Source organism: Scomber japonicus, chromosome 22, assembly GCF_027409825.1.
Source record: "Scomber japonicus isolate fScoJap1 chromosome 22, fScoJap1.pri, whole genome shotgun sequence".
In the NCBI taxonomy this organism is placed as follows: Eukaryota; Metazoa; Chordata; class Actinopteri; order Scombriformes; family Scombridae; genus Scomber; species Scomber japonicus.
This window is the reverse complement of record NC_070599.1, coordinates 18,844,628-18,869,933: the sequence shown is the minus strand read 5'-3', so window position 1 is coordinate 18,869,933 and position 25,306 is coordinate 18,844,628. Positions and strand designations below refer to the sequence as shown.

Below are 25,306 nucleotides of genomic sequence, written 5' to 3'. Positions count from 1 at the left end.
CCACTACTTCAAAGGCCCAATTACCTTTTGTTTTCAGGTGGGAGTGAGGAGCAACCAGTAGGCCCTGGTCAGCAGGCTCAATGATCTACTGGGATACGGCTAGAGAAGGACATATAAGTATTCTGGTGCCCCCTTGATTTATCATCGGGAGATTACCACCTTTAGGGTCTGGTTAATGTTAATAAAACTAAAGAAATTATATTTGAAGGAAAGTGGACAGGTGTGTTTTTATAAGTTCCAAGTTTCCAGTTTATTTGATTTATATAACACTTTAAAAAGCAAACAGACCTCAAAAATGCATTCATATATATGTATGTACAATAAAAGGATAAAGCATAAAAGGACAATTAAAATCTAAGTACAAATTTAAGACCCAAAGAAATCAAATGACAAATAAAACAGATTAAACACAGTTTGAAGCCAGAGAATAAAAGTGAGCATCTTAAAAGCATCTCTTTTTCTACATTGTAATATTTTTTGTAATTTTTAGCTTTTTCTCAACATTTCCTGCTAAATTACCTCAAGATGGTGTTATTGTTGTTTGTTTGTTTGTTTTTATTACAGATCTCTATCCCAAAACACATATGATAAAAATGTATTGCTTCATTTCAGTTGTTTTTGTCCTATTAACCCTTTCTCTAGTCCTCTAGATTCCAACGCTACAGCAGCGCCCCAATCGCTTCCTACAGAGTGGCCCTACAGCGACACTCAGTGGTAGTTTAGTGCAACAGCAGCTGCATTTCTTTAACGAAAATAGATAAAATCCTAATTCTTTATATTTTTAATTCCACACTTGCTTTGGCAATATTTTGCTTATTTACTCCTGCTCTTTAATTTAAGTTTAAGTTTCTCTTCCTGCTTCACAGCAACATTTTAACACAGAAATAAATATTTTATTACAGATTTTACTGGGATTTATTGTTGTAGCAATGACATGATGTCCAATAATATTTTACTTCAATTTACTGTATCCAACAACTGTCCCTAACTTTCATGACACTTCAGGCAATAACAACATGATCTATTTAGGCTGTTGAAAAGGAAAACATTAATATAATAGCACAAAATAGATGCAATACTATTTAATGATTATTGTGTTTATACAAGTATGTTTCTTTGTTCTATTTTCAGTCAACAGTTCCAGTTTCTTCTATCTATATGTATATTATATGGTATACAAACATTAAACAAAATAGTACATATTTACTAAGAGCTTTTACTATTCTCCTTTCATTACTACATCATTTACTAAGAGCCCTCCCTTACTACCCCTGAAGCATTTCTCCATCCTTGACCTGGCAGGGGACTGAACTGATAACCTTTTGTTCTGCAAAAGATATGCAGATAAACGTTGGAACAGGTATGGTAACGATTCTTCAGTGTCCCACTTGTCTCAGGTGTCACATAGAAGTCTTGCCTTTCAACTCTCACTGTTGCCGATTGGTCCGTTTCAGATTCTGACTTTGTGCTCCAGGGTCGGCATAATAATCTAAAACAAAACAAGAGCACAGATCAGTAGGCAGAGTCATTTACAGTCTGTCCATCTCATAGATGTGACTGCTCATTACAAGATAGTCAGAGAAATCTATCCTATGGCAGGTGTGCATGTAGATCAGGACTGTCATGACTCCAAACAGCTAATGGTAACAGCCTGCTAAAGCAACTCAATTTTATCATTTAGACATTTTACACATTGACCGAAAACAGAATTTAAATGAATTAAATCAATTTGATATTTCACCCAGCCTGAATATACATATTTCAAATGTGTCTACACATTTTCAAATATTGATCCTCTTGTAAATCTGAATACACATTTGCAGATTCATGTACACATTAACAAATATCCACATTTAAAAATCATTTTACACACTCTGAATAAAGACAGTTTTGTACCAAAATGATGAAAAGTGAAACAGTGGAAAGGATATTTTTTTAGTTTTTTGTTGAAAAAATTGTTTTTCAACACATTTCGGTACATTTCAGATTACTCCATGTTAAGGTGTATACTGTACCATTTTCAGGGTCTTCAGAGCCTTTGATTGAGTCATAGAGACAAACATCATCTGTGAGCAAAAAGTGAAAATCAATAAAATAATCATTTTAATTGTATGATACCAACCAAATATCACCTTTTAAACAAAAATGCTCAGGTTTCTCTTTTTAAATATTATATTGACGGTGTAGATAAGTGCAAAGATGGGGAATCTTAAAGATTTTTGAGCTTTTATTGTCTTTGTGGATTGTACTAGAAATGTTGGGGTTAGAGTTAGCATTAATGAATATTGACAAAATTGATAAGGATTAGTTTGAAGACTGACCATGGACAAGAGAATTGTATATTTGATCTTGAGTTTCATTCAGGTTGACCATGTGATGTGTGGTAGAGTCCTGATTGGTGCTCTCAGACTGGATTGGTCTAAAACATACAATACAATGAATTTAATAAGATACATTGAAGTTACTGCTGATATGTTCATAATGAGAGAGAGAAGAGTTTTGTACCAACCTGACAGAGCATGAATCTGTGAAAAGCATATTTGTTGTTACATGGTTTTGTTTTATAAATTATGTTTTGCTATTTCCACATCATAACATCAGAATAATATAATATAATATAATAATATAATTAAATCATAAAACACTTAAATTGAGATGGAAAAAGTCTCACCTTTGGATGGTCTGTAGCGATACAACAGGACCAGGAGAATAATAAATACAACTCCACAAACCGGCCCAACAATTAATGGAATAAGAGATGAAGAGTTTTCACTGGCCACTGTTGTAAGACATAATAAATAATAACTATTAATACATTTAACTAACTTCTATAACAGGTTTATTAGGCTTATTAGTTTTTCAACAATATTTGACTAGTCATTCATTTACATTTGTATTCATATGGATCATTATTTAATGGTCCTGATGTACAGTATAAGACAAGTTAATCCAATATGTTAAATCAACTGAAACTAAACCTGCAAATTTGAATTTCTGTTTGACCACATTTCTTTCAAAGACAGTAACACAGTTTACAAAAAAATAAATGTATGAATTGTTTTAATCCTACTCACCCTGAACTGACATCCAACCCTGAGCTGATTCTTCTCCTGAGTATTTACACTTGTAGAAACCTTCGTCTGACTTTGACACTGCAGAGATATTCAGCTCTCTTCTGGTATCATTTTGGATAAGTTTGTCATTTTGATAGAAAAACACGTTGGAAAGTAATTCTCCTGTCCTCAGTTTGCAGCCAAGAGTAACAGACTGTCCCTCAGTCACAGGATGCACAGGGCTCACCAGGATAATATCTGCATCTGTAAAACAGTCAAAGAATAAGAAGTTTCAGTCAGAGACCAGCTGGTGGCCTTTAGAACAAGGTGACATAAAACTATAAGAAGAGATCACACATATACCTTTATTTTTCTACAACTAATATATCTCACAGAATCAGTGTAGCTGAACAAAGGACCCAACATTTCAGCTTTATTACATATGTGTGTTGTTAATGTAAATATAGCTATGGCTAGTTAGCTCTAGAGCTAACAGGTACACATGAAAGAAACAGTGGATGGCTACTGTCACAAAAACACCTCTGACTAAATCAGCACTTTAATATCATCAAAAATAAAGAAAGGTCTTGTTGAACACCAAAACAGCTGTTGACCAAGCCTCTTGGATCGATAAAATATTGATTTTGAATTTTTAACTTAATATGAAGACACTTAAATTTGTATTTTATATTGTAGTTTTTTTTGTTTGTTTTTTGTGAGGCAAGAACATGACTACATTTTAATTTTATATATAATATCTGTTTATTATTTCTAATGACACCATGTTGATAATAATTTAAATACAAGGTGAAAATAAAATATATGTAATGAAAACATACTCTGTATAGTGATGTTGACGGCATTGCTGAACTCTCCTGATGCAGACTCACACCAGTACACTGCATCACTCTGCTGTGAACTGTAGATGTTACATGTGGATCCAGTCATGGACCTCCAGTAATAACAGTATGACCAGTAGCGATCCTCAGGAAACCTCCTCACTCTCCACTTAGTAAAGTTTCCTTCACAGCTCAGTGAAACAGAGTCATTGATGAAGTGCTGCACTCTGTCAGGACTCACTTTGAGAGTCACTGCTGAATGAACATCTGAAAAACATGTAATGAAAAACCAAGAACAGAGAGATTACATTTAAAAAGATCATAATGCAAATAATTATTTCTTTTGTACTTTTAATATTATTTATTGTTGAGAATAAAAACATCTGAATCATATAATCGGTGCATCAGGTGCTGTGGTTAGGTGAAACTGAGTGTTAAGAACATACAGAGCATATGGACTCACAGTGGAGATGTGAAGTGTGCTACAGAGAGGATTGAGCTGTTTTATGGATGTTTGGATTATTTTTTCTATCTTGAAAACTTGCTACCAAGATAACTACTGAAACTGTTCACTATGAAGCCATGGACATTGGAATATTCATTGTCTCTATTTAAAGTATGAGTCAGTGTTTCTCTCATCTGAGTTTTATCAGGTTTCTAGTTGTTTCTGTACCTCGTCCAAAGTATTCATTGCAAAGAGAATTTGATTTCAATAACAAGTAAAGTAAGTGCTTTAATGCTTTTGGACAAATTGAAGATATAAAGAAGGAAATCCAGCTCAGTCCAGTTGGTAAAATAATTCAACATCAACATTGTGTTTGGTGAAAAACTGAAACCTTGACTAGATGGAGAAAGGTCAAAGGTTCACCACAATCAATACCCAGATAATGACATCACAACTGCTTCTTGACAGAAAGAGACTAAAACAAACACACTCACTTCCAGACCAAACAAACCCAGGTTTGCTGTATTGAGTGTAATACACTGGGTCTCCTCTTCCAGCTCTACACTTATATCTTGCTGTGTGTGTCGGTCCATGAATGATGTAGGAATCCTGTTCAGTCCCATTGATGCTACCAGGTAGCAGCTCATAGATGTAGGAGTTGTCTGATAGTTTGGGAACAGCCTTATACCAGTAAAACCTCCATCCTGCAGATGGATGTTCAACCTCACAGCTCAGAGTTACTGAGTCTCCAAGACTCAGCCATAATGGAGACACAGTGAGGACAGCTGCTGGTTTATCTGTTGGAAAGAATTTTATGATAAAACTTTAGTCTATAGATAAATATATCTTGTATAAGAGAAGCGTAATTTTATCTATTATAGAATCATAATCTATTAATATTAATATATGTATATCTAAATATGTAATAATAATGTAGTCTTTTTAGTATACTATCTAAATAAGTACTAAAAATTCATTTTATTGAATATTTTCAGTGTAAAATTAAATATGATCAAACTTACTATCTGATACTGTCAATGTGATGTTAGCACTCCACTCTGTTGAAGTATGTTTTGCATTTTTCATTTTGCCTCTACACTTGTAGTTTCCACTGTGGTGTGAAGAAGCATAGCTAATCATGTATTCATTTTTCTTTGGATATGTGCCAGGGGGACTCTTCCATTCATACTCCCACTCTGTGTCTCCTTTGTGGATCTCACATCTCAGCATGATCGTCTCTCCGCTGTATATCTCAGTCCAGTTGGGTTGCAGAGTCATGACAGCTTTTAGGACTGTTCATGGTTAAGAATTACCAATGAGGATACAAGAAAGACACAACTTAATTACTAATTGATTAATCACTTACTATAAATAAACAATAACACAAACTCTTGTGTGTAACAAATCTCATTGTCAAACTCACCAATATTGTTGATCCTGATATCATCACTGTCCTCTGTGAGGTAAACTGGGTCTCCTCTCCCTCCTCTGCACCAGTAGGATCCTCCCTGTGAGACCCTGATTTGTCCATTTGATTGTAAAACAACATCTTGTGTGGTCAGGGGTTCAGAGGTTTTCTTTCCTCTGTACCAGTAGTATTTCCAACCAGATGATGATGAGTCCACAGAGCAGGTCAGGGTCACACTGCCCCCTACTGGAATATCTCTGTTGTCAGCTCTCAGTTTGGTCTTTGGTTTATTTGCTGTTCGGTTTAGAACAAAGACATTAAAAGGTTATTATTGTCCTGTGATATAGTTCAATTTAAATAACATTCATTTAATCACAGTGATCTGCACCATGATTTTATATTTTCTTTACTCTGTTACTAAATTAATCAATAACGTATATTTCAGTGAGTGACGATTTGTCTTCAAAAACAAACACATTTCTTTACTAATCAGTCCTGAGACGTTGACTAATTCTTGAGGAAAAAATGTTTTCTATTGCATTATTCAATAGGTGATAGGTGATTATTCAATAGGTGATAGGTGAGAATTCAAAAACAAGTTTTCACAGTGTAAAAAGTAGCACTGAAACTCCAGTATTCACTGTGTTTTGGAGGTTCTTCTAACATGGTTGTTATGCATTCATAATTCAGTGTCTCCACCATCCTCGATCTCACATATTAGAGTGATCGACTCACCACTGAATATCTGAGGCCAGTTGGGTTGATTTGTTATAACAGCCTTGTTAGAAACTGGACCCACCAAATATACACAGTTTGGATAAAAACAGAAATAATGTATATACTGGTATGACTGTCCTTTCTGCTGTCAGTCTGGCCTCAGGATTACTTGATGTTCACATTAGAACAAAACAAAACAAGTAAATGGTTGGGACTGGATTTATCTGTTGTTAAGAGTACAGAAGATTACCAGTACTAGAGTAAAATAATTCTTGAATTCATGTAACACTATTAAACTAACAGATAATATTTAACAAAATGAAGACATATTCTACTCTGTTCATTTGTTTTGTTTTGATGATCTGACTAAATATGAAAGGTGTTGCTCCTGCTGATACAATCGGTCTCTCTTCCTTCAAGGTCAAATCAAAAGTTTCTAGGAATTATTTCAGAAATAATATAATTTAAAATCGAAAAAATATGAGTTATTAGGTACCTGACCACGTGATATGAAGATGGCATTTATGGACAACAAATGAAAACAATGTAAAACATAACATGTTCGTTATGGAAGACAACTTACATGATACTGTCAATCTGAAGACATCACTCCACTCTGTTGAGGAATATGAGTCCTTTCTGCCCTTACACCTGTAGTCTCCACTGTGGGAAACACTGATGATTTTGTATTCATTATCTTTGTGAGATATGTCCAAGTTGTTTTCTCTCCATTCATATTCCCATCCAGTGTTTCCACCTCTCTCTATCTCACATCTGACAGTGATTGTCTCACCACTGTATATCAGAGGACCGTTGGGTTGCAGAGTCACAACAGCCTTGTTGGAAACTGTTCAAACCAAAAAAACACAGTTAGGACACAACTAGGAATACGAAATTAAGAGAGAACAATAAACAAATACAAGGTACCATGAACAGCATGAAAGAACAACTGAAAATCAAGTAGTATAAACAGACCTTTGTAATCACATCTGTTTGTCAGATGAACAGGTTTTACTAAGGACAACAGTCCTCCAGAACACCTAAACCTAAACTCTTACGGGATTCATTTATCTCACAGAGCAGAGAGACTTGACTGTTCAACATTAGTCATTTTGGGGAACAGTTTAATAATCTGTAGTTGTGTCTTTGCTGTCTAGGTTACCAAGCAGGCAGATTACTGGAAATATTAAATATATATTAAATTAAACTTCCTATGAATACGAATGAGAACTTTTTATTCAGCATTATTGTACAGTCTGCTCACAATCATGTTTCTTATAAATATTCATTGTATGACAAGATAAACTGAGGATCACAGTACTGTCAGTAAATGTAATGATGTGTCTGATCTCATGCTGAGAAAGGAGTCACCACTCGGGGGAGCCATTGGAGTAAAGAATCTGACCTACCGTCACTGACTCTGATCATTTTAAAATATACTCAATAAAATCATCTAAAAGCCTCCTCACTGATTTAAAATCTAGATTGAAACAAAGGAAAACTATTTCAGCTGAAACATTGAGTTAAATGATATTCAATGTCAAGGAAAAGTCCGCAAATAATACTGAATTAAACAGTCATGTGTTTTCCAGATATTTATAAATTAAACTGAGCAGCATTGGGGAAGAACCCTCAACTCCTTTATTGTGTCTGTAAACAAACTGAAGTATTAATCAAATGTTGCATTATTACCATGATAAAGGATTTAATACATGTTCAAACTTCCTTCAGAGAGCTAAGAGGTACTGGACTATATAATCCATTCATTCAGGTTCTTGTTACCACATATGGTTTTCTTCCACACTTCAGACACTGTTTAAGAATTACATTTAAAGAATAAATGTTATTTTATTCAAAAACTAATGACTTAACTCACCAGTTTCCTGAATAGTAACTTTGTTGCTGTCCTCTGTGTAGAAGACTGAGTCTCCTCTTCCTCCTCTGCAGTAGTAGATGCCTCCTTCATAAACACTTATGACTCTGTTTGGGTTAACATTTCTTATGAGTTGAGGTGCAGAAGACTCAGAGGTTTGTCTGAACCAGTCGTATTTCCAGTCAGCAGAATCGTCCACAGAGCAGGTCAGTGTCACACTGCCTCCTACTGGTATGATGGTTTTGTCTGCTGTCAGTGTGGGTTTGGGTTTATTTGCTGGGAGAAAAACAAAACAACAACTATAACAATTATAATGACATTTGAATTATATTATTTTCCCTCTATCATATTGTTACACAACAGACTTGAAACACTGACAGCTCATTTTCAGTAATTCCGTTTACACATTAATGAACAACCTCTTGTTACTGAGCTGCTCATAGGAGGCTGCATCATAGTTGGAGGGAGAAAATATTTTATGTCATCTGACTTAGATATGAGATGTAAAACAGGCCATTTGGAAAATAGATGACAGATAGTTTGACTTACATGATACTGTCAATCTGATGGCATCACTCCACTCTGTTGAGGAATATGCGTCCTTTCTGCCCTTACACCTGTCGTCTCCACTGTGGGAAACAGAAGTGGTGATGATTTTGTATTCATTATCTTTGTGAGATATGTCCAAGTTGTTTACTTTCCATTCATATTCCCATCGAGTGTTTCCACCTCCCTCTATCTCACATCTGACAGTGATTGTCTCACCACTGTATATCAGAGGACCGTTGGGTTGCAGAGTCACAACAGCCTTGTTGGAAACTGTTCAAACCAAAAATACACAATTAGGACACAACTAGAAATATAAAATTAAGACAAAAAAGGCAACATCAACAACAATATAAAAGATAAAAATCAAGTAGTATAAACAGACCTACAGTATGTAATCACATCTGTTTGTCAGATAAACAGGGTTTACTGAGGACAACAGTCCTCCAGAACACCTAAACCTAAACTCTTACAGGATTCATTTATCTCACAGAGCAGAGAGACTTGACTGTTCAACATTAGTCATTTTGGGGAACAGTTTAATAATCTCCTGTAGTTGTGTCTTTACTGTCTAGGTTACCAAGCAGGCAGATTACTGGAAATGTAAAAAATATATCAAATTCAATTTCATATGAATAATGATCAGGCTCCATCATATGTTAAAGAGCTTATAGTACCTTATGTACCTACTAGAACACTGCGCTCCCAGCATGCAGGTCTACTTGTGGCTCCTAGTATCTCTAAAAGTAGAACAGGAGGCAGAGCCTTCAGCTATCAGCTCCTCTCCTGTGGAACCATCTTCCAAATTTGGTCCGGGGGCAGACACCCTCTCTACGTTTAAGAGTAGTCTTAAAACTTTCCTTTTTGATAAAGCTATAGGCTTGGACTGCCGGGGGTCTACCATGATGCACTGAGCTCCTCTCTTCTCCTCCCTCCCTCTCTCTCTATCCATCCATCTATATCCATTAACATTCATGTTCTATTAATGCATTCAATAACCTAAGCTTCTTCCCCGGAGTTGTCTGTACTTTCTCGTCTCACAGGTAATCTGGGCCTGTAGACGTCCGGATGACAGATTCCAGTCCCGGACCTTCTAGCTTCATTGTTGATTTTCATTGTGCTTCTCTCCTCTATCCTTCCTTTGTCTCCTCTCTACCCTAACCGGTCGAGGCAGATGTTCTCCCACTCTGAGTCTGGTTCTGCCTGAGGTTTCTTCCTGTTAAAAGGGAGTTTTTTATTGCCACTGTCGCCAAGTGCTTGCTCATGTGGGAATGTTGGGTCTCTTTAAAGCTAAAACCTGAAGAGTTCGGTGTAGAACCTGCTCTATGTGTAAAGTGCCTTGAGATAACTCTGTTGTGATTTGGCGCTATACAAATAAAGAGTGATTGAGAATGAGAACCTTTTATTTAGCATTAAGATTTAAAGCTTATACGATAGAAACAGATTTGTTGAGATTTGATGTGAAAAGCTTTTATTTGCACTCCAGGACAGTCTGTTCACAGTCATGTTTCGTAAACATTCACTGTATGAAAAGATGATTTGTAACAGGGGGAAAACTGTGGTAAAGTAATAAACTGAGGACCACAGTACTGTCAGTAAATGTAATGATGTGTCTGATCTCATGCTGAGAAAGGAGTCACCACTCGGGGGAGCCATTGGAGTAAAGAATCTGACCTACCATCACTGACTCTGATCATTTTAAAATATACTCAATAAAATCATCTAAAAGCCTCCTCACTGATTTAATATCTAGATTGAAACAAAGGAAAACTATTTCAGCTGAAACATTGAGTTAAATGATATTCAATGTCAAGGAAAAGTCCACAAATAATACTGAATTAAACAATCATGTGTTTTCCAGATATTTATAAGTCAAACTGAGCAGCATTAGGGAAGAACCCTCAGCTCCTTTATTGTGTCTGTATACAAACTGAAGTATTAATCAAATGTTGCATTATTACCATGATAAAGGATTTAATACATGTTCAAACTTCCTTCAGAGAGCTAAGAGGTACTGGACTACATCATCCATTCATTCAGGTTCTTGTTAACACATATGGTTTTCTTCTACACTTCAGACACTGTTTAAGAATTACATTTAAAGAATAAATGTTGTTTTATTCAAAAACTAATGACTTAACTCACCAGTTTCCTGAATAGTAACTTTGTTGCTGTCCTCTGTGTAGAAGACTGAGTCTCCTCTTCCTCCTCTGCAGTAGTAGATGCCTCCTTCATAAACACTTATGGCTCTGTTTGGGTTAACATTTCTTATGAGTTGAGGTGCAGAAGACTCAGAGGTTTGTCTGAACCAGTCGTATTTCCAGTCAGCAGAACCGTCCACAGAGCAGGTCAGTCTCACACTGCCTCCTACTGGTGTGATGGTTTTGTCTGCTGTCAATGTGGGTTTGGATTTATTTGCTGAGAGAAAAACAAAACAACAACTATAACAATTATAATGAGATTTGAATTAGATTGTTTTCCCTTCATCATACTGTTACACAACAGACTTGAAACACTGACAGCTCATTTTCAGTAATTCTGTTTCCACACTAATGAACAACCTCTTGTTATTGAGCTGCTCATAGGAGGCTGCATCATAGTTGGTGGGAGAAAATATTTTATGTTATCTTATTTAGATATAAAATGTAAAACAGGCCATTTGGAAAATAGATGACAGATAGTTTGACTTACATGATACTGTCAATCTGATGGCATCACTCCACTCTGTTGAGGAATATGCGTCCTTTCTGCCCTTACACCTGTAGTCTCCACTGTGGGAAACACTGATAATCTTGTATTCATTATCTTTGTGAGATATGTCCAAGTTGTTTACTTTCCATTCATATTCCCATCCAGTGTTTCCACCTCCCTCTATCTCACATCTGACAGTGATTGTCTCACCACTGTATATCAGAGACCAGTTGGGTTGCAGAGTCACAACAGCCTTGTTGGAAACTGTTCAAACCATAAATACACAGTTAGGACACAACTAGACATATAACATTAAGAGAGAAAAATAAATGTTGAAAGGAAAATAAGATTAAAATTAAGTAGCAATAAAGACCTTTGTAATCACATCTATTTGTCAGATAAACAGGTTTTACTGAGGACAACAGTCCTCCAGAACACCTAAACCTAAACTCTTACAGGATTCATTTATCTCACCGAGCAGAGAGACTTGACTGTTCAACATTAGTCATTTTGAGGAACAGTTTAATAATCTCCTGTAGTTGTGTCTTTGTCTCTGCTATGTTGTTACCTGCTGTTGGTTTGGCCGAGGCTCCAGATGTCATCTGACCAATGAGGGAGTTTTGTGGTCTTGGATCAGGTGTGGTTGAAATAACTGCAGGTTCTGTTCTGTCAACCTCTGTAACAATGAGAAAAAAATCATCTTAAAAAATAATGAATCAGTGTAGTCTTCATTAGTCAAAACTTTTAAATGAAAGGACTGGGTGAGCAAATTGATTTTTTTGTATCAGTAAAAATATGTTTCAAATAAAACAGTACCTGCACAGTATGCAAGAGTGCATGCAGATGGCTTCACAAGTTTGTAGACATAGTAGTTTCCACGGCAGAGTTTGACCTGGATGATGTGTGAGCGAAAATTGCAGCAGTTGCTGCCCCATACATTACACACAGTGCGATTTACAATTTCGTTTGACTGTGTGGGATGAGGTTCTGTTATCCACAGAGGAGCATCGGTTCCACATCTTTTCTCACCCACACATCTCTCTGGAATATGAGCACTGTTTTGCCCCAAGAACAGGCGATACCAGCCTTGCCAGTTAATTTCTCCGTCACAGTGTAGGTCCTGATTCATTGTATTATTAGTTGAACGCCACTCATCATTCAGTACAGTGTATTGGTCACAAGGGTCGGCACAACTAGCTCCATTATTTCCTTCAGAGTTCATACCTAAGAGACAAACATCATGTCATCAATGCTACCCCGAGTGACTGCTCAAATCAAAATCTACTACTGGTATGAAAGTTCCAACAATGTGTGCAGACAGTACAGGAATATGACAGCAGCAGGAAGAGTCCTACCATATTAACACATGATGTGCACTGTGCACAGTTTATGAAGGTTGTTTATAACCACAATCTGTGACAGTCAGTGAGTCAGTGAGGAGCGATTAACGCCATTAAAAAAGATTTATGCTCAGTCCTTAATAGCAGACAACCCAAATATTTATATTATATATATCATATATCTTTAAATATTCTGTCTGAAATTTGGACAAATAATAATAATTTTATCAAAAGATGTATTGTGTATCATTCTTTACTTTTGTACTGAAGTACATTTCAGAGTATGTACTTTACTTTTACTTGAGTAAAAGGAGTTGAATCAGTACTTCTGTTCATTATATTACAATTATCTGTAGCTACTTCTACTTAAGTACAGAAATTGAGTACCAATTGTGCCCACCCATGTCCAGCCTTGACCAGTTTAACCAGTAATCCTGCCCAGCTAAAGCGTCCAAAACCAAACCAGCTAACCAAACCAGCTAACCAAACCGGGGGGGGGGGGGGGGGGGGGTCGATGGATAAGCTGAGCGGCTTGGACCCTATCCAGCTCTTGTAACACATCCATGCTGTAAATGCACCGTGCTAAACAAGCCACCAGCTAACAGTTAAAATATAAATATAGTCCTTTCTTATCACTTCTCCAAGTCCAAGATGACATTTACAATGCCAAACTCGAGGATAAGGAGAGTCTTTTTCATGGCTTCAAAACGCGAGTCCTCAAACCAATGAGAGACATCACAATTGTAACTTCCATTATTTTTATACAGGCTATGGTATACAGTTAACAAAATCCATGGTAAATATCAATTTTGTATAAAGGTCAGTGCAACATCTGGTCTCCCTATATTTTAAGGAATTATGTTATTTTACACTTTTGGGCAATAATCAAGTCATAATTTGATATATGGAATAACTTTGGAGTTATACTTTGCAAATGTAAACTGCTTTATAAATTAAATGTATTATTATTATTGTTATTATTATTATTATTATTATCGTATTTAATACGAGGGGGGGGGGGTCATCAGACATAATCCAATGGAAAAATTGTCCAAATCACAATAAAGACATTTAAAACTACATATAGTCAGTAGTATATACAGAAAGCAGGTAGGTGACAGATAAAAGGAAAACCTTTTAAAAATTAAAAGAAGAAATGAAACATGGACATTTAAAATATACATCAAATTTCTCTGAACAATTTACATGCATTGTGCAAAAAATTGCTTCAAAAACAGCACCATCCAACATCTGGACTAAAAAATAACCCTGTAGTTAAAAACTATAAGTGAGCTCTGTTCACGCTCTCAGAGAAACTGATGAAACCAGTGATACTCTGTAATTGTGACTAATCAGGAACATGTTCTTTAATCTGTGCCATGCAAACAAAGTCAGTAATGTACTTACAGAATAATCCCAGCACACAGATCAAAGTGGACCTCATCCTCACATCCAGCACTGACACTCTGTCACTCAGCTACTCCCAGTCTGACAATGTTTCTACTTTACTTCAATTATAATGCAGCAGAAAGAGAGAAGTTACATTTTATATGAATATGAGATCAGAGTTTTTCTCAAACTTGGCCTGCCTATGTTTTCTTCCCTTTTCTGCAAAGTTCGGACCACTTCAGTTGCTTTAACCGCAGCAAACTTTGACACCTTTACACCCTATGGCCACTGCATAAATATCTTAGCTTATATGTTGTGCAAAGGTTTGTGCCAGGAAAATGTTATGTAATAAAACCATCGAATTTACCATCACCATTATGTGTTGCTGCCTGCCCAACTTTGTCAACATACATAATGTGTTGCAATAAAATCACACATTCTGATTAGATCTAAGGAATTAATAAACAGAAAAGAAGAGGTGTCTCATACTGTGCATGGTGTACAATCATATTTTAGGCAGTAGAAATTAAATGAAGTGAAAATATTATGGGAGGTACTAGAAATTAAGTGAAATGTCTGTGGTCTTTGGATACACTTATGACTGATAGTGACATGAGGAAGTGGTCATTTTTCAGTTTGAAACATCATTTAAGAGAAAGTCAGAGGGGTTAGAGTGGGTAAATGTCACATTAAAGTTCACACTATTTATTTCACACTTTTACTTCTTGAACACTCCCTATCACCTCACTCTGCTATCTGCTGTCAACCAGTTGTGAAATACATTACATTGGCTTGAGCTAACGACTCTACAGTATTTCCTCATTTTAATCGGTTCGTTGAGTCTCTCCTGCAGGACTTGTGCTCTGCAGACATGGGTGGAGCCTTTGATGGCAGGTTTAATTGACAGCACACATCAAATAACAAATCACCATATCGAACCAATAATTGATGAAGTTCAACATCAAATAATGACATTGCAACATCCAGTAGTGAAAGATACATATAGCCTAGACCTTTATTTATTTATTTATTTTTTAATGACTGCAGTATTCTCTGTATTCATTATTTAATGAGACGCTTCATTGTTTGACCTTTCTATTCATCATGTTTGGCTTTTCATTTTCTGCAATTTGTTGTTGTTAGGCTATTCAGAGAAGTTTAAAAGTGTTGCAGAGATGTTTTAAAACCACTTTTAAGAATCAGGACCTCTGCTGCTGCTGCCACCTCAAAGACCCAGATCCAGGGACATCCACGGATCCGACTCTATCATCCAACTGGGAGATTCTGGAGAAGGTACAGAGGACCACTCAGTGACGGTGGCAGGCCACGCCCACAAACAGAGGACCTACAGCGTCTGTAAACAGGAGGACGAGGAGGACCTCTTCCAAGCCACTCATTTGGCAGGACAGTGGAGGAGTGGCTGATAGAGATCTGCGAGGGGTTCTGATTCATGTGTGTGTATTTGATCTCTGACTGGTTTATGAAGACAACACATTCATGCTATCCTAACATTTTCCCATATGTGAATGACTTATATATTAAAACCTTTATTTCACGTTAACTGTTAATAACTGGTTCCTTTAAATATGAAATGAAAATAAACTACAACCACTCTCTCCAGCCTGTGTAACTCTGGGCTGTGTGTGTGCAGGTAAGTTCAAAGGCCTCTGACCAAACTCACAGATCCTGATTGGCTGACTGGCTTCTTCTGTTTTGTGTGTTTGATCAAGTGTGAGCTGTCTCTACTCCCCTTTGTCTGCACACCAAGGGATTGCAAGGGACCTGGTCATGACCAGGGAGGAAGAGAACAAACCGATACTTGAAGCGAAATTTTGGACCGCAGTGACAGGCTGCTGTGGCCATGTTCCCTAAATAGAGATATAGCACTTTAAGTTTCCAGAGTTGTGATATTTAAAACTGTTATTCAATTTTTCAGCCTTTAAACCCAATAATCTGATTGAGACATATTTTTTGATCAAAATAAAAATGTCTTGACACCTCTGATGGAGCCAGGGACGTGCACATGATTATAGAGAGGCAGGGGCTCAAAGTCAGAAAAGGGCAGAATGTGCCTGCGGATTTTTTTTTTTTTTTTTTGTCCTTTACACAATATGGAAATTAATGTAAAATTAAAAAATAAAGTGCTAATAGAAAGCGAACTACTTAGCTGTGTGTCCTGTAGGTGAAAATGATATGAAATTGCCATTTATTTTGTGTCAACAAATGATTGTCAACATGAGTAATAATACAGTTTATATCCCCAGAATGCTGAAATTACTATATTATTAGGGCCCGAGCGCTGACCAGCGCGAAGCCCTATTGTATCTGTCAAGATTATTAGGGCCCAAGCACTACAGTGCGAAGGCCCTATTGTAATCGTACCGATTATTAGGGCCCGAGCGCTGACCAGCGCGAAGCCCTATTGTTTTTGCCATGATTATTCCCCTTTATTTTTCTTCTGACAAAGTAACGGCCTTTTTGCCCCCCTGAACGTGCCTTAAAAGTCACCAAAGTTTGCATGCAAGCCAGACCTGGCGAAAAATTTGATATTTTATGGTTTGCATAAACGGGCGTGCTAAAATGGCTCTCTAGCGCCACCTGCAAAATTAAGAACATTGATCCCGTCGCGACAGATTGACATACAGAAACGAAACTTGGTATACATGTTCATCATGTCAAGACGCACAAAAAAGTCAGTGGGGCCCATGACGTCACTCCAACAGGAAGTCGGCCATTTTGAATCAAATTATTGATTTTAATGCCGAATTTGGCATCATATTTGAGCGAACTAGTCCTAGAGATTTCATCCCATCCACTTCAAATTCACACAGAGTCATCTTGAGACATTGGAGATGAAAAGTTATCAAAAGCTTTTTCGCCCGTCATTCCTGCTTGCCGTGGTGATGCGGCGAATTTCGATGCTTCGCCATGAAATTTCAAACCCTCATAACTTGACTCCACATGGTCTGAGCTTTTCCAAATTTCAGATGCTTATTCAGCGTCCTGGTCTGAACACATGTACAGTCTCATATTTAGTGACAGTCATAGCGCCACCTAGTGGCGACAGGAAGTGACTTGCTTCATTCATTCATTAATTACTCCCATAATCTTAAATATTTACACCTGAAATTAACTCAGCTGAGACATAAGACCTTGGTGATGCTACATTCTGCAACTCATGACCCATCATCAAATACCGTTGCCATGACAACCCATTCAACGCCATGATAATACGATTACATTTTTTAGGGGCAAAGGATGCCTCCACGGTAACAAAACTCAACATACATGTCTGGAGTGCGTTCAATTAACATCCTATATACTTCAATGGGATGGGAGTGGCTAAACGGCTCAATAGCGCCCCCTTGAATATTTCAAAATTGAACCTCCGCCTTCCCGATTGACATAGAAGAATGAAACTCGGTAGGTTTATGTATCATCTCCAGGCGCACAAAAACTCCATTTGGACCCATACCCTAAGTCCAACAGGAAGTCGGCCATCTTGGAAAAATGCTCAATTTTGGTCAATTTTTTGATGATTTCAAGGCCACATATTTTAACGAACTAGTCCTACAGATTCCATGCCATCCACTTCAAATTCACACAGAATCATCTTGAGACATTGGAGATGAAAAGTTATCAAAAGCTTTTTCGCCCGTCATTCCTGGTTGCCGTGGTGACGCGGCGAATTTCGATGCCTCGCCATGAAATTTCAAACCCTCATAACCTGACTCCACATGGTCTGAGCTTTTCCAAATTCACCAAAGCAAGCCAGCCTTGGCGAAAAATTTGATATTTTATGGTATTTGTAAATGGGCGTGGCAAAATGGCTCTGTAGCGCCCCCTTGAGAAATGAAAAACATCCATCCCCTCGCCACAGATTGACATAGAGAAACGAAACTTGGTACACATGTTCATCATGTCAAGACGCACAAAAAACGTAGGTGCCCATGACGTCACTCCAACAGGAAGTCGGCCATTTTGAATCAAAGTATTGATTTTCATGCCGATCGTGGCAACATATTTGAACGAACTAGTCCTAGAGATTTCATCCCATCCACTTCAAATTCACACAGAGTCATCTTCAGACATTGGAGATGAAAAGTTATCAAAAGCTTTTTCGCCCGTCATTCCTGCTTGCCGTGGTGACGCGGCGAATTTCGATGCTTCGCCATGAAATTTCAAACCCTCATAACTTGACTCAACATGGTCTGAGCTTTACCAAATTTAATATGCTTGTTCAGCGTCCTGGTCTGAACACATGTACAGTCTCATATTTAGTGACAGTCATAGCGCCACCTACTGGCAACAGGAAGTGACTTGCTTCATTCTTTTACTAATTACTCCCATAATCATAAGTATTTACACCTGAAATTGACACAGCTGAACCATAAGACCTTGGTGATTCTACATTCTCCGACCGAGCCGCAGCCCGACATGCGTGGGGGCGCGAGGGCCCGTTCATCACTGCTTGCAGTTTTAATTAGGGCCCGAGCGCTGACCAGCGCGAAGCCCTATTGTATCTGTCCGGATTATTCTTCTACCTTTTTCTCCCACAACAACGGGCTTTTTGCCCCCCTGAACATGCATGAAAAGTCACCAAAGTTTGCACGCAAGCCAGACCTGGCGAAAAATTTGATATTTTATGGTTTGCATAAATGGGCGTGCCAAAATGGCTCTCTAGCGCCACCTGCAAAATCAAGAACATCGATCCCCTCGCCCCAGATTGACATAGAGAAACGAAACTTGGTACACATGTTCATCATGTCAAGACGCACAAAAAAGTCTGTGGGTACCATGACGTCACTCCAACAGGAAGTCGGCCATTTTGAATCAAAGTATTGATTTTAATGCCGATTTTGGCATCATATTTGAGCGAACTAGTCCTAGAGTTTTCATCCCATCCACTTCAAATTCACACAGAGTCATCTTGAGACATTGGAGATGAAAAGTTATCAAAAGCTTTTTCGTCCGTCATTCCTGGTTGCCGTGGTGACGCGGCGAATTTCGATGCTTCGCCATGAAATTTCAAACCCTCATAACTTGACTCCACATGGTATGAGCTTTCCCAAATTTAATATGCTTGTTCAGTGTCCCGGTCTGAACACATGTACAGTCTCATATTTAGTGACAGTCATAGCGCCACCTAGTGGCAACAGGAAGTCACTTGCGTTATTTGTTCATTAATTACTCCCATAATCTTAACTATTTCCACCTGAAATTGACTCAGCTGAGACATAAGACCTTGGTGATGCTACATTCTGCAACTCATGACCCATCATCAAATACTGTTGCCATGACAACGCATTCAACGCCATGAAAATACGATTACAGTTTTCAGAGGCAAAGGATGCCTTCACGGTAACGAAACTCAACACACACATCTGGAGTGGGGTCATTCAACATCCTATATACTTCAATGGGATGGGCGTGACTAAACGGCTCAATAGCGCCCCCTTGAATATTTCAAAATTGAACATCAGCCTTCCCGATTGACATAGAAGAATGGAATTCGGTAGGTTTATGTGTCATCTCCAGACGCACAAAAACGCCATTTGGACCCATACCCTAAGTCCAACAGGAAGTCGGCCATCTTGGGAAAAATGCTCAATTTTGGTGCATTTTTTTGTCATTTCCACGCATCATATTTGAACGAACTAGTCCTAGGGATTTCATCCCATCCACTTCAAATTGACACAGAGTCATCTTGAGACATTGGAGATGAAAAGTTATCAAAAGCTTTTTCGCCCGTCATTCCTGGTTGCCATGGTGATGCGGCGAATTTCGATGCTTCGCCATGAAATTTTAAACCCTCATAACTTCACTCCACATGGTCTGAGCTTTTCCAAATTCACCAAAGCAAGCCAGCCTTGGCGAAAAATTTGATATTTTATGGTTTTTGTAAATGGCCGTGGCAAAATGGCTCTGTAGCGCCCCCTTGAGAAATGAAAAACATCCATCCCCTCGCCACAGATTGACATAGAGAAATGAAACTTGGTACACATGTTCATCATGTCAAGACGCACAAAAAACATCGGGTGCCCATGACGTCACTCCAACAGGAAGTCGGCCATTTTGAATCAAAGTATTGATTTTCATGCCGATTGTGGCATCATTTTTGAACGAACTAGTCCTAGAGATTTCATCCCATCCACTTCAAATTCACACAGAGTCATCTTGAGACATTGGAGATGAAAAGTTATCAAAAGCTTTTCCCCCCGTCATTCCTGCTTGCCGTGGTGACGCGGCGAATTTCGATGCTTCGCCATGAAATTTCAAACCCTCATAACTTGACTCCACATGCTCTGAGCTTTTCCAAATTTAATATGCTTGTTCAGTGTCCTGGTCTGAACACATGTACAGTCTCATATTTAGTGACAGTCATAGCGCCACCTACTGGTAACAGGAAGTCACTTGCTTCATTCTTTCACTAATTACTCTCATAATCTTAAGTATTTACACCTGAAATTGACTCAGCTAAGACATAGCGCCAGTTATCAAAATCTTTTTTATGACTTCTTCCTGTTTGCCGTGGCTGTGCGTACAATTTCGATGCTTCGCCATGAAGCAGGAAGTCCTTATAACTCCTACAGACATTGTCCTGTCTACACCAAATTCATCACACATGTACAGGGTCCCGCCCTGAACACATCTATGCATCAATACTGTGTCAAATACACAGCGCCACCTACTGGACACAGGAAGTCAGCCTCATATGACAAACATTATCCGATTTATATGAAATTTACAGGATGTCTTCTCCACATCACACACTGCAACATGACATGTAATTGGTGGGTGATCTCTAGCGCCACCTAGTGGACACATGCAATGTGACTTAGCCCCATCACACTACGTTCATTACGAGCCCGGGTGACAAGACGTCTACGTGCCCGCTGTGTCTGCTGTGTGACTGCAGCACGCACCGGCATGCGCGTACGGCGCGGTGCGTGGGGGCGCGAGGGCCCGTTCATCACTGCTTGCAGTTTTAATTATTATTATTCTCGTTCTGGCAAAACGACGGCCTTTTTGCCCCCCTAAACGTGCCCCAAAAGTCACCAAAATGTGCAATCATGTTCGGCCCGGCGAAAAATTTGATATTTTATGGTTTGCATAAATGGGCGTGGCAAAATGGCTCTGTAGCGCCCCCTACAAAATTAAAAAAAGCGAGCCCCACCCCTGAGATTGTCCGAGACAAACGAAATTCGGTACACATATGTATAGTGTCAAGACGCACCAAAAAGTCTCTTGGACCCATACCCTCACTCCTACAGGAAGTCAGCCATTTTGTATCGAATCTGCGTTTTTGCCGCGATTTCGGCGATTTCCACGCATCGCATTTGAGCGAACTCGTCCTAGGGATTTAATCCGACCGACTTCAAATTCACTCAGAAACATCTTGAGACATTGAAGATGAAAAGTTATCAAAAACTTTCTGATTAGGGATCCGGTTTGGCCGTGGCGGCGCCGACAATTTCCTTCACCATTCGATCCTTCGCCATAAAATTTCAAACCCTCATAACTTGACTCCACATGCTCTGAGCTTTTCCAAATTTAATATGCTTGTTCAGTGTCCTGGTCTGAACACATGTACAGTCTCATATTTAGTGACAGTCATAGCGCCACCTACTGGCAACAGGAAGTCACTTGCTTCAGTCTTTCACTGATTACTCCCATAATCTTAAGTATTTATAACTGAAATTAACTCAGCTGAGACATAAGACCTTGGTGATGCTACATTCTGCAACTCATGACCCATCATCAAATACCGTTGCTATGACAACGCATTCAACGCCATGATAATACGATTACAGTTTTTAGGGGCAAAGGATGCGTCCACAGTAATGAAACTCAACACACACGTCTGGAGTGGGGTCATTTAACATCCTATATACTTCAATGGGATGGGCGTGGCTAAACGGCTCAACAGCGCCCCCTTGAATATTTCAAAATTGAACCTCAGCCTTCCCGATTGACATAGAAGAATGAAATTCGGTAGGTTTATGTATCATCTCCAGACGCACAAAAACGCCATTTGGACCCATACCCTAAGTCCAACAGGAAGTCGGCCATCTTGGGAAAAATGCTATATTTTAGTGAGTTTTTTGGTCATTTCCAGGCCTCATAATTGAACAAACTACTCCTAGAGATTTCATCCCATCCACTTCAAATTCACACAGAGTCAGCTTGAGACATTGGAGATGAAAAGTTATCAAAAGCTTTTTTATGACTTCTTCCTGTTGGCCGTGGCTGTGCAAACAATTTCGATGCTTCGCCATGAAGCAGGAAGTCCTTATAACTCCTACAGACATTGTCCCACCTACACCAAATTGATCACGCATGTAGAGGGTCCCGCCCTGAACACATCTATGCATCAATACTGCTTCATATACACAGCGCCACCTACTGGACACAGGAAGTCAGCCTCATATGACAAACATTATCCGATTTACATGAAATTTACAGGATGTGTTCTCCACATCACACACTGCAACATGACATATAATTGGTGGGTGATCTCTAGCGCCACCTAGTGGACACATGCAATGTGACTTAGCCCCATCACACAATGTTGATTAGGAGCCCGGGTGCCAAGAAGTCTACATGCCCGCTGTGTCTGCCGTGTGACTGCAGCACGCACTGACATGCGCGTACGGGGCGGTGCGTGGGGGGGGCTTGGGCCCGATCATCGCTGCTTGCAGCTTTAATTATTATTATTTTTCTTTTTCTTGCACGACGACGGCCTTTTTGCCCCCCTGAACGTGCCCCGAATCTCACCAAAGTTTGCACGCAAGCCAGACCCGGCGAAAATTTCGATATTTCATGGTTTGCACAAATGGGCGTGACAAAATGGCTCTCTAGCGCCCCCTACAAAATCAATAAAAGCGAGCCCCTCGTGACAGATTGACATAGAGAAACGAAACTTGGTACCCATGTTCATCATGTCAAGACGCACCAAAAAGTCTCTTGGACACATACCCTAACACCAACAGGAAGTCGGCCATTTTGAATCAAAATATTGATTTTAATGCAAATTGTGGCATCATATTTGAATGCACTACTCCTAGAGTTTTCTTCCCATCCACTTCAAATTCACACAGAATCATCTTGAGACATTGGAGATGAAAAGTTATCAAAAGGTTTTTCCCCCCGTCATTCCTGGTTGCCGTGGTGATGCGGCGAATTTCGATGCTTCGCCATGAAATTTCAAACCCTCATAACTTGACTCCACATTGTCTGAGCTTTTCCAAATTTCATATGCTTGTTCAGGGTCCTGCTCTGAACACATGTACAGTCTCGTATTTAGTGACAGTCATAGCGCCCCCTACTGGCAACAGGAAGTCACTTGCTTCATTCTTTCACTAATTACTCCCATAATCTTCATCCCATCCACTTCAAATTCACACAGGATCATCTTGAGACATTGGAGATGAAAAGTTATCAAAAGCTTTTTCCCTCGTCTTTCCTGGTTTCCGTGGTGACGTGGCGAATTTCGATCCTTCGCCATGAAAATTCAAACCCTCATAACTTGACTCCACATGGTCTGAGCTTTTCCAAATTTAATATGCTTGTACAGTGTCCCAGTCTGAACACATGTACAGTCTCATATTTAGTGACAGTCATAGCGCCCCCTACTGGCAACAGGAAGTCACTTGCTTCATTCTTTCACTAATTACTCCCATAATCTTAAGTATTTACACCTGAAATTGACTCAGCTGAGACATAAGACCTTGGTGATGCTACATTCTGCAACTCGTGACCCATCATCAAATACTGTTGCCATGACAACGCATTCAACGCCATGAAATACGATTACAGTTTTCAGAGGCAAAGGATGCCTCCACGGTAAGGAAACTCAACACACACGTCTGGAGTGGGGTCATTTCACATCCTATATACTTCAATGGGATGGCCGTGACTAAATGGCTCAATAGCGCCCCCTTGAATATTTCATAATTGAACCTCAGACTTCCCGATTGACATAGAAGAATGAAATTCGGTAGGTTTATGTATCATCTCCAGACGCACAAAAACACCATTTGGACCCATACCCTAAATCCAACAGGAAGTCGGCCATCTTGGGAAAAATGCTCAATTTTGGTGAGTTTTGTGGTCATTTCCAGGCCTCATATTTGAACGCACTAGTCCTAGAGATTTCATCCCATCCACTTCAAATTCACAGAGAGTCAGCTTGAGACATTGGAGATGACAAGTTATCAAAAGCTTTTTTATGACTTCTTCCTGTTGGGCGTGGCTGTGCAAACAATTTCGATGCTTCGCCATGAAGCAGGAAGTCCTTATAACTCCTACAGACATTGTCCCACCTACACCAAATTGATCACACATGTAGAGGGTCCCGCCCTGAACACATCTATGCATCAATACTGCTTCATATATACAGCGCCACCTACTGGCCACAGGAAGTCAGCCTCATATGACAAACATTATCCGATTTATATGAAATTTACAGGATGTGTTCTCCACATCACACACTGCAACATGACATGTAATTGGTGGGTGATCTCTAGCGCCACCTAGTGGACACATGCAATGTGACTTAGCCCCATCACACAGTGTTCATTACAAGCCCCAGTGCCAAGACGTCTACGTGCCCGCTGTGTCTGCCATGTGACTGCAGCATGCACCGACATGCGCGTACAAGGCGGTGCGTGGGGGCGCGAGGGCCCGTTCATCACTGCTTGCAGTTTTAATTGTTATTATTATCATATTATTAGGGCCCGAGCGCTGACCAGCGCGAAGCCCTATTGTTTTTGCCATGATTATTAGGGCCCGAGCGCTGACCAGCGCGAAGCCCTATTGTTTTTGCCATGATTATTATTCTTTTTTTTCTTCTCTCTCAACGACGGCCTTTTTGCCCCCCTGAACGTGCTTTAAAAGTCACCAAAGTTTGCACGCAAGCCAGACTTGGCGAAAATTTTGATATTTTATGGTTTGCAGAAATGGGCGTGGAAAAATGGCTCTCTAGCGCCCCCTACAAAATCTA

At 39.1% G+C, this 25,306-nt stretch overlaps 1 protein-coding gene across 1 annotated transcript; it reads right to left on the bottom strand.

The window, feature by feature from the left end:
• Positions 1–1,427: 1,427 nt before the first annotated feature.
• On the bottom strand, positions 1,428–12,174 carry LOC128383511 (platelet endothelial cell adhesion molecule-like). The gene is made up of 14 exons (XM_053343123.1): positions 12,141–12,174; positions 11,573–11,836; positions 11,027–11,299; positions 8,885–9,154; positions 8,339–8,611; positions 7,046–7,309; positions 5,761–6,039; positions 5,435–5,629; positions 4,832–5,134; positions 3,893–4,159; positions 3,075–3,311; positions 2,672–2,779; positions 2,016–2,066; positions 1,428–1,489 (listed from the first exon to the last, which is right to left on the bottom strand). The coding sequence occupies exons 1-14, from the start codon at positions 12,172–12,174 to the stop codon at positions 1,428–1,430; spliced, it is 2,880 nt and encodes a 959-aa protein (XP_053199098.1).
• Between the last annotated feature and the right edge of the window lie 13,132 nt (positions 12,175–25,306).

Excerpts from the sequence above, each read along its gene's own strand:
- LOC128383511 (XM_053343123.1), bottom strand. The coding sequence starts at position 12,174 with ATGACATCTGGAGCCTCGGCCAAACCAACAGCAG. Across the intron at positions 8,612-8,884 it reads CATCAGATTGACAGTATCAT|CAAATAAACCCAAACCCACA; the intron begins GTAAGTCAAACT and ends TTTTTCTCCCAG. Across the intron at positions 6,040-7,045 it reads CTTCAGATTGACAGTATCAT|CAAATAAACCAAAGACCAAA; the intron begins GTAAGTTGTCTT and ends TAAACCGAACAG.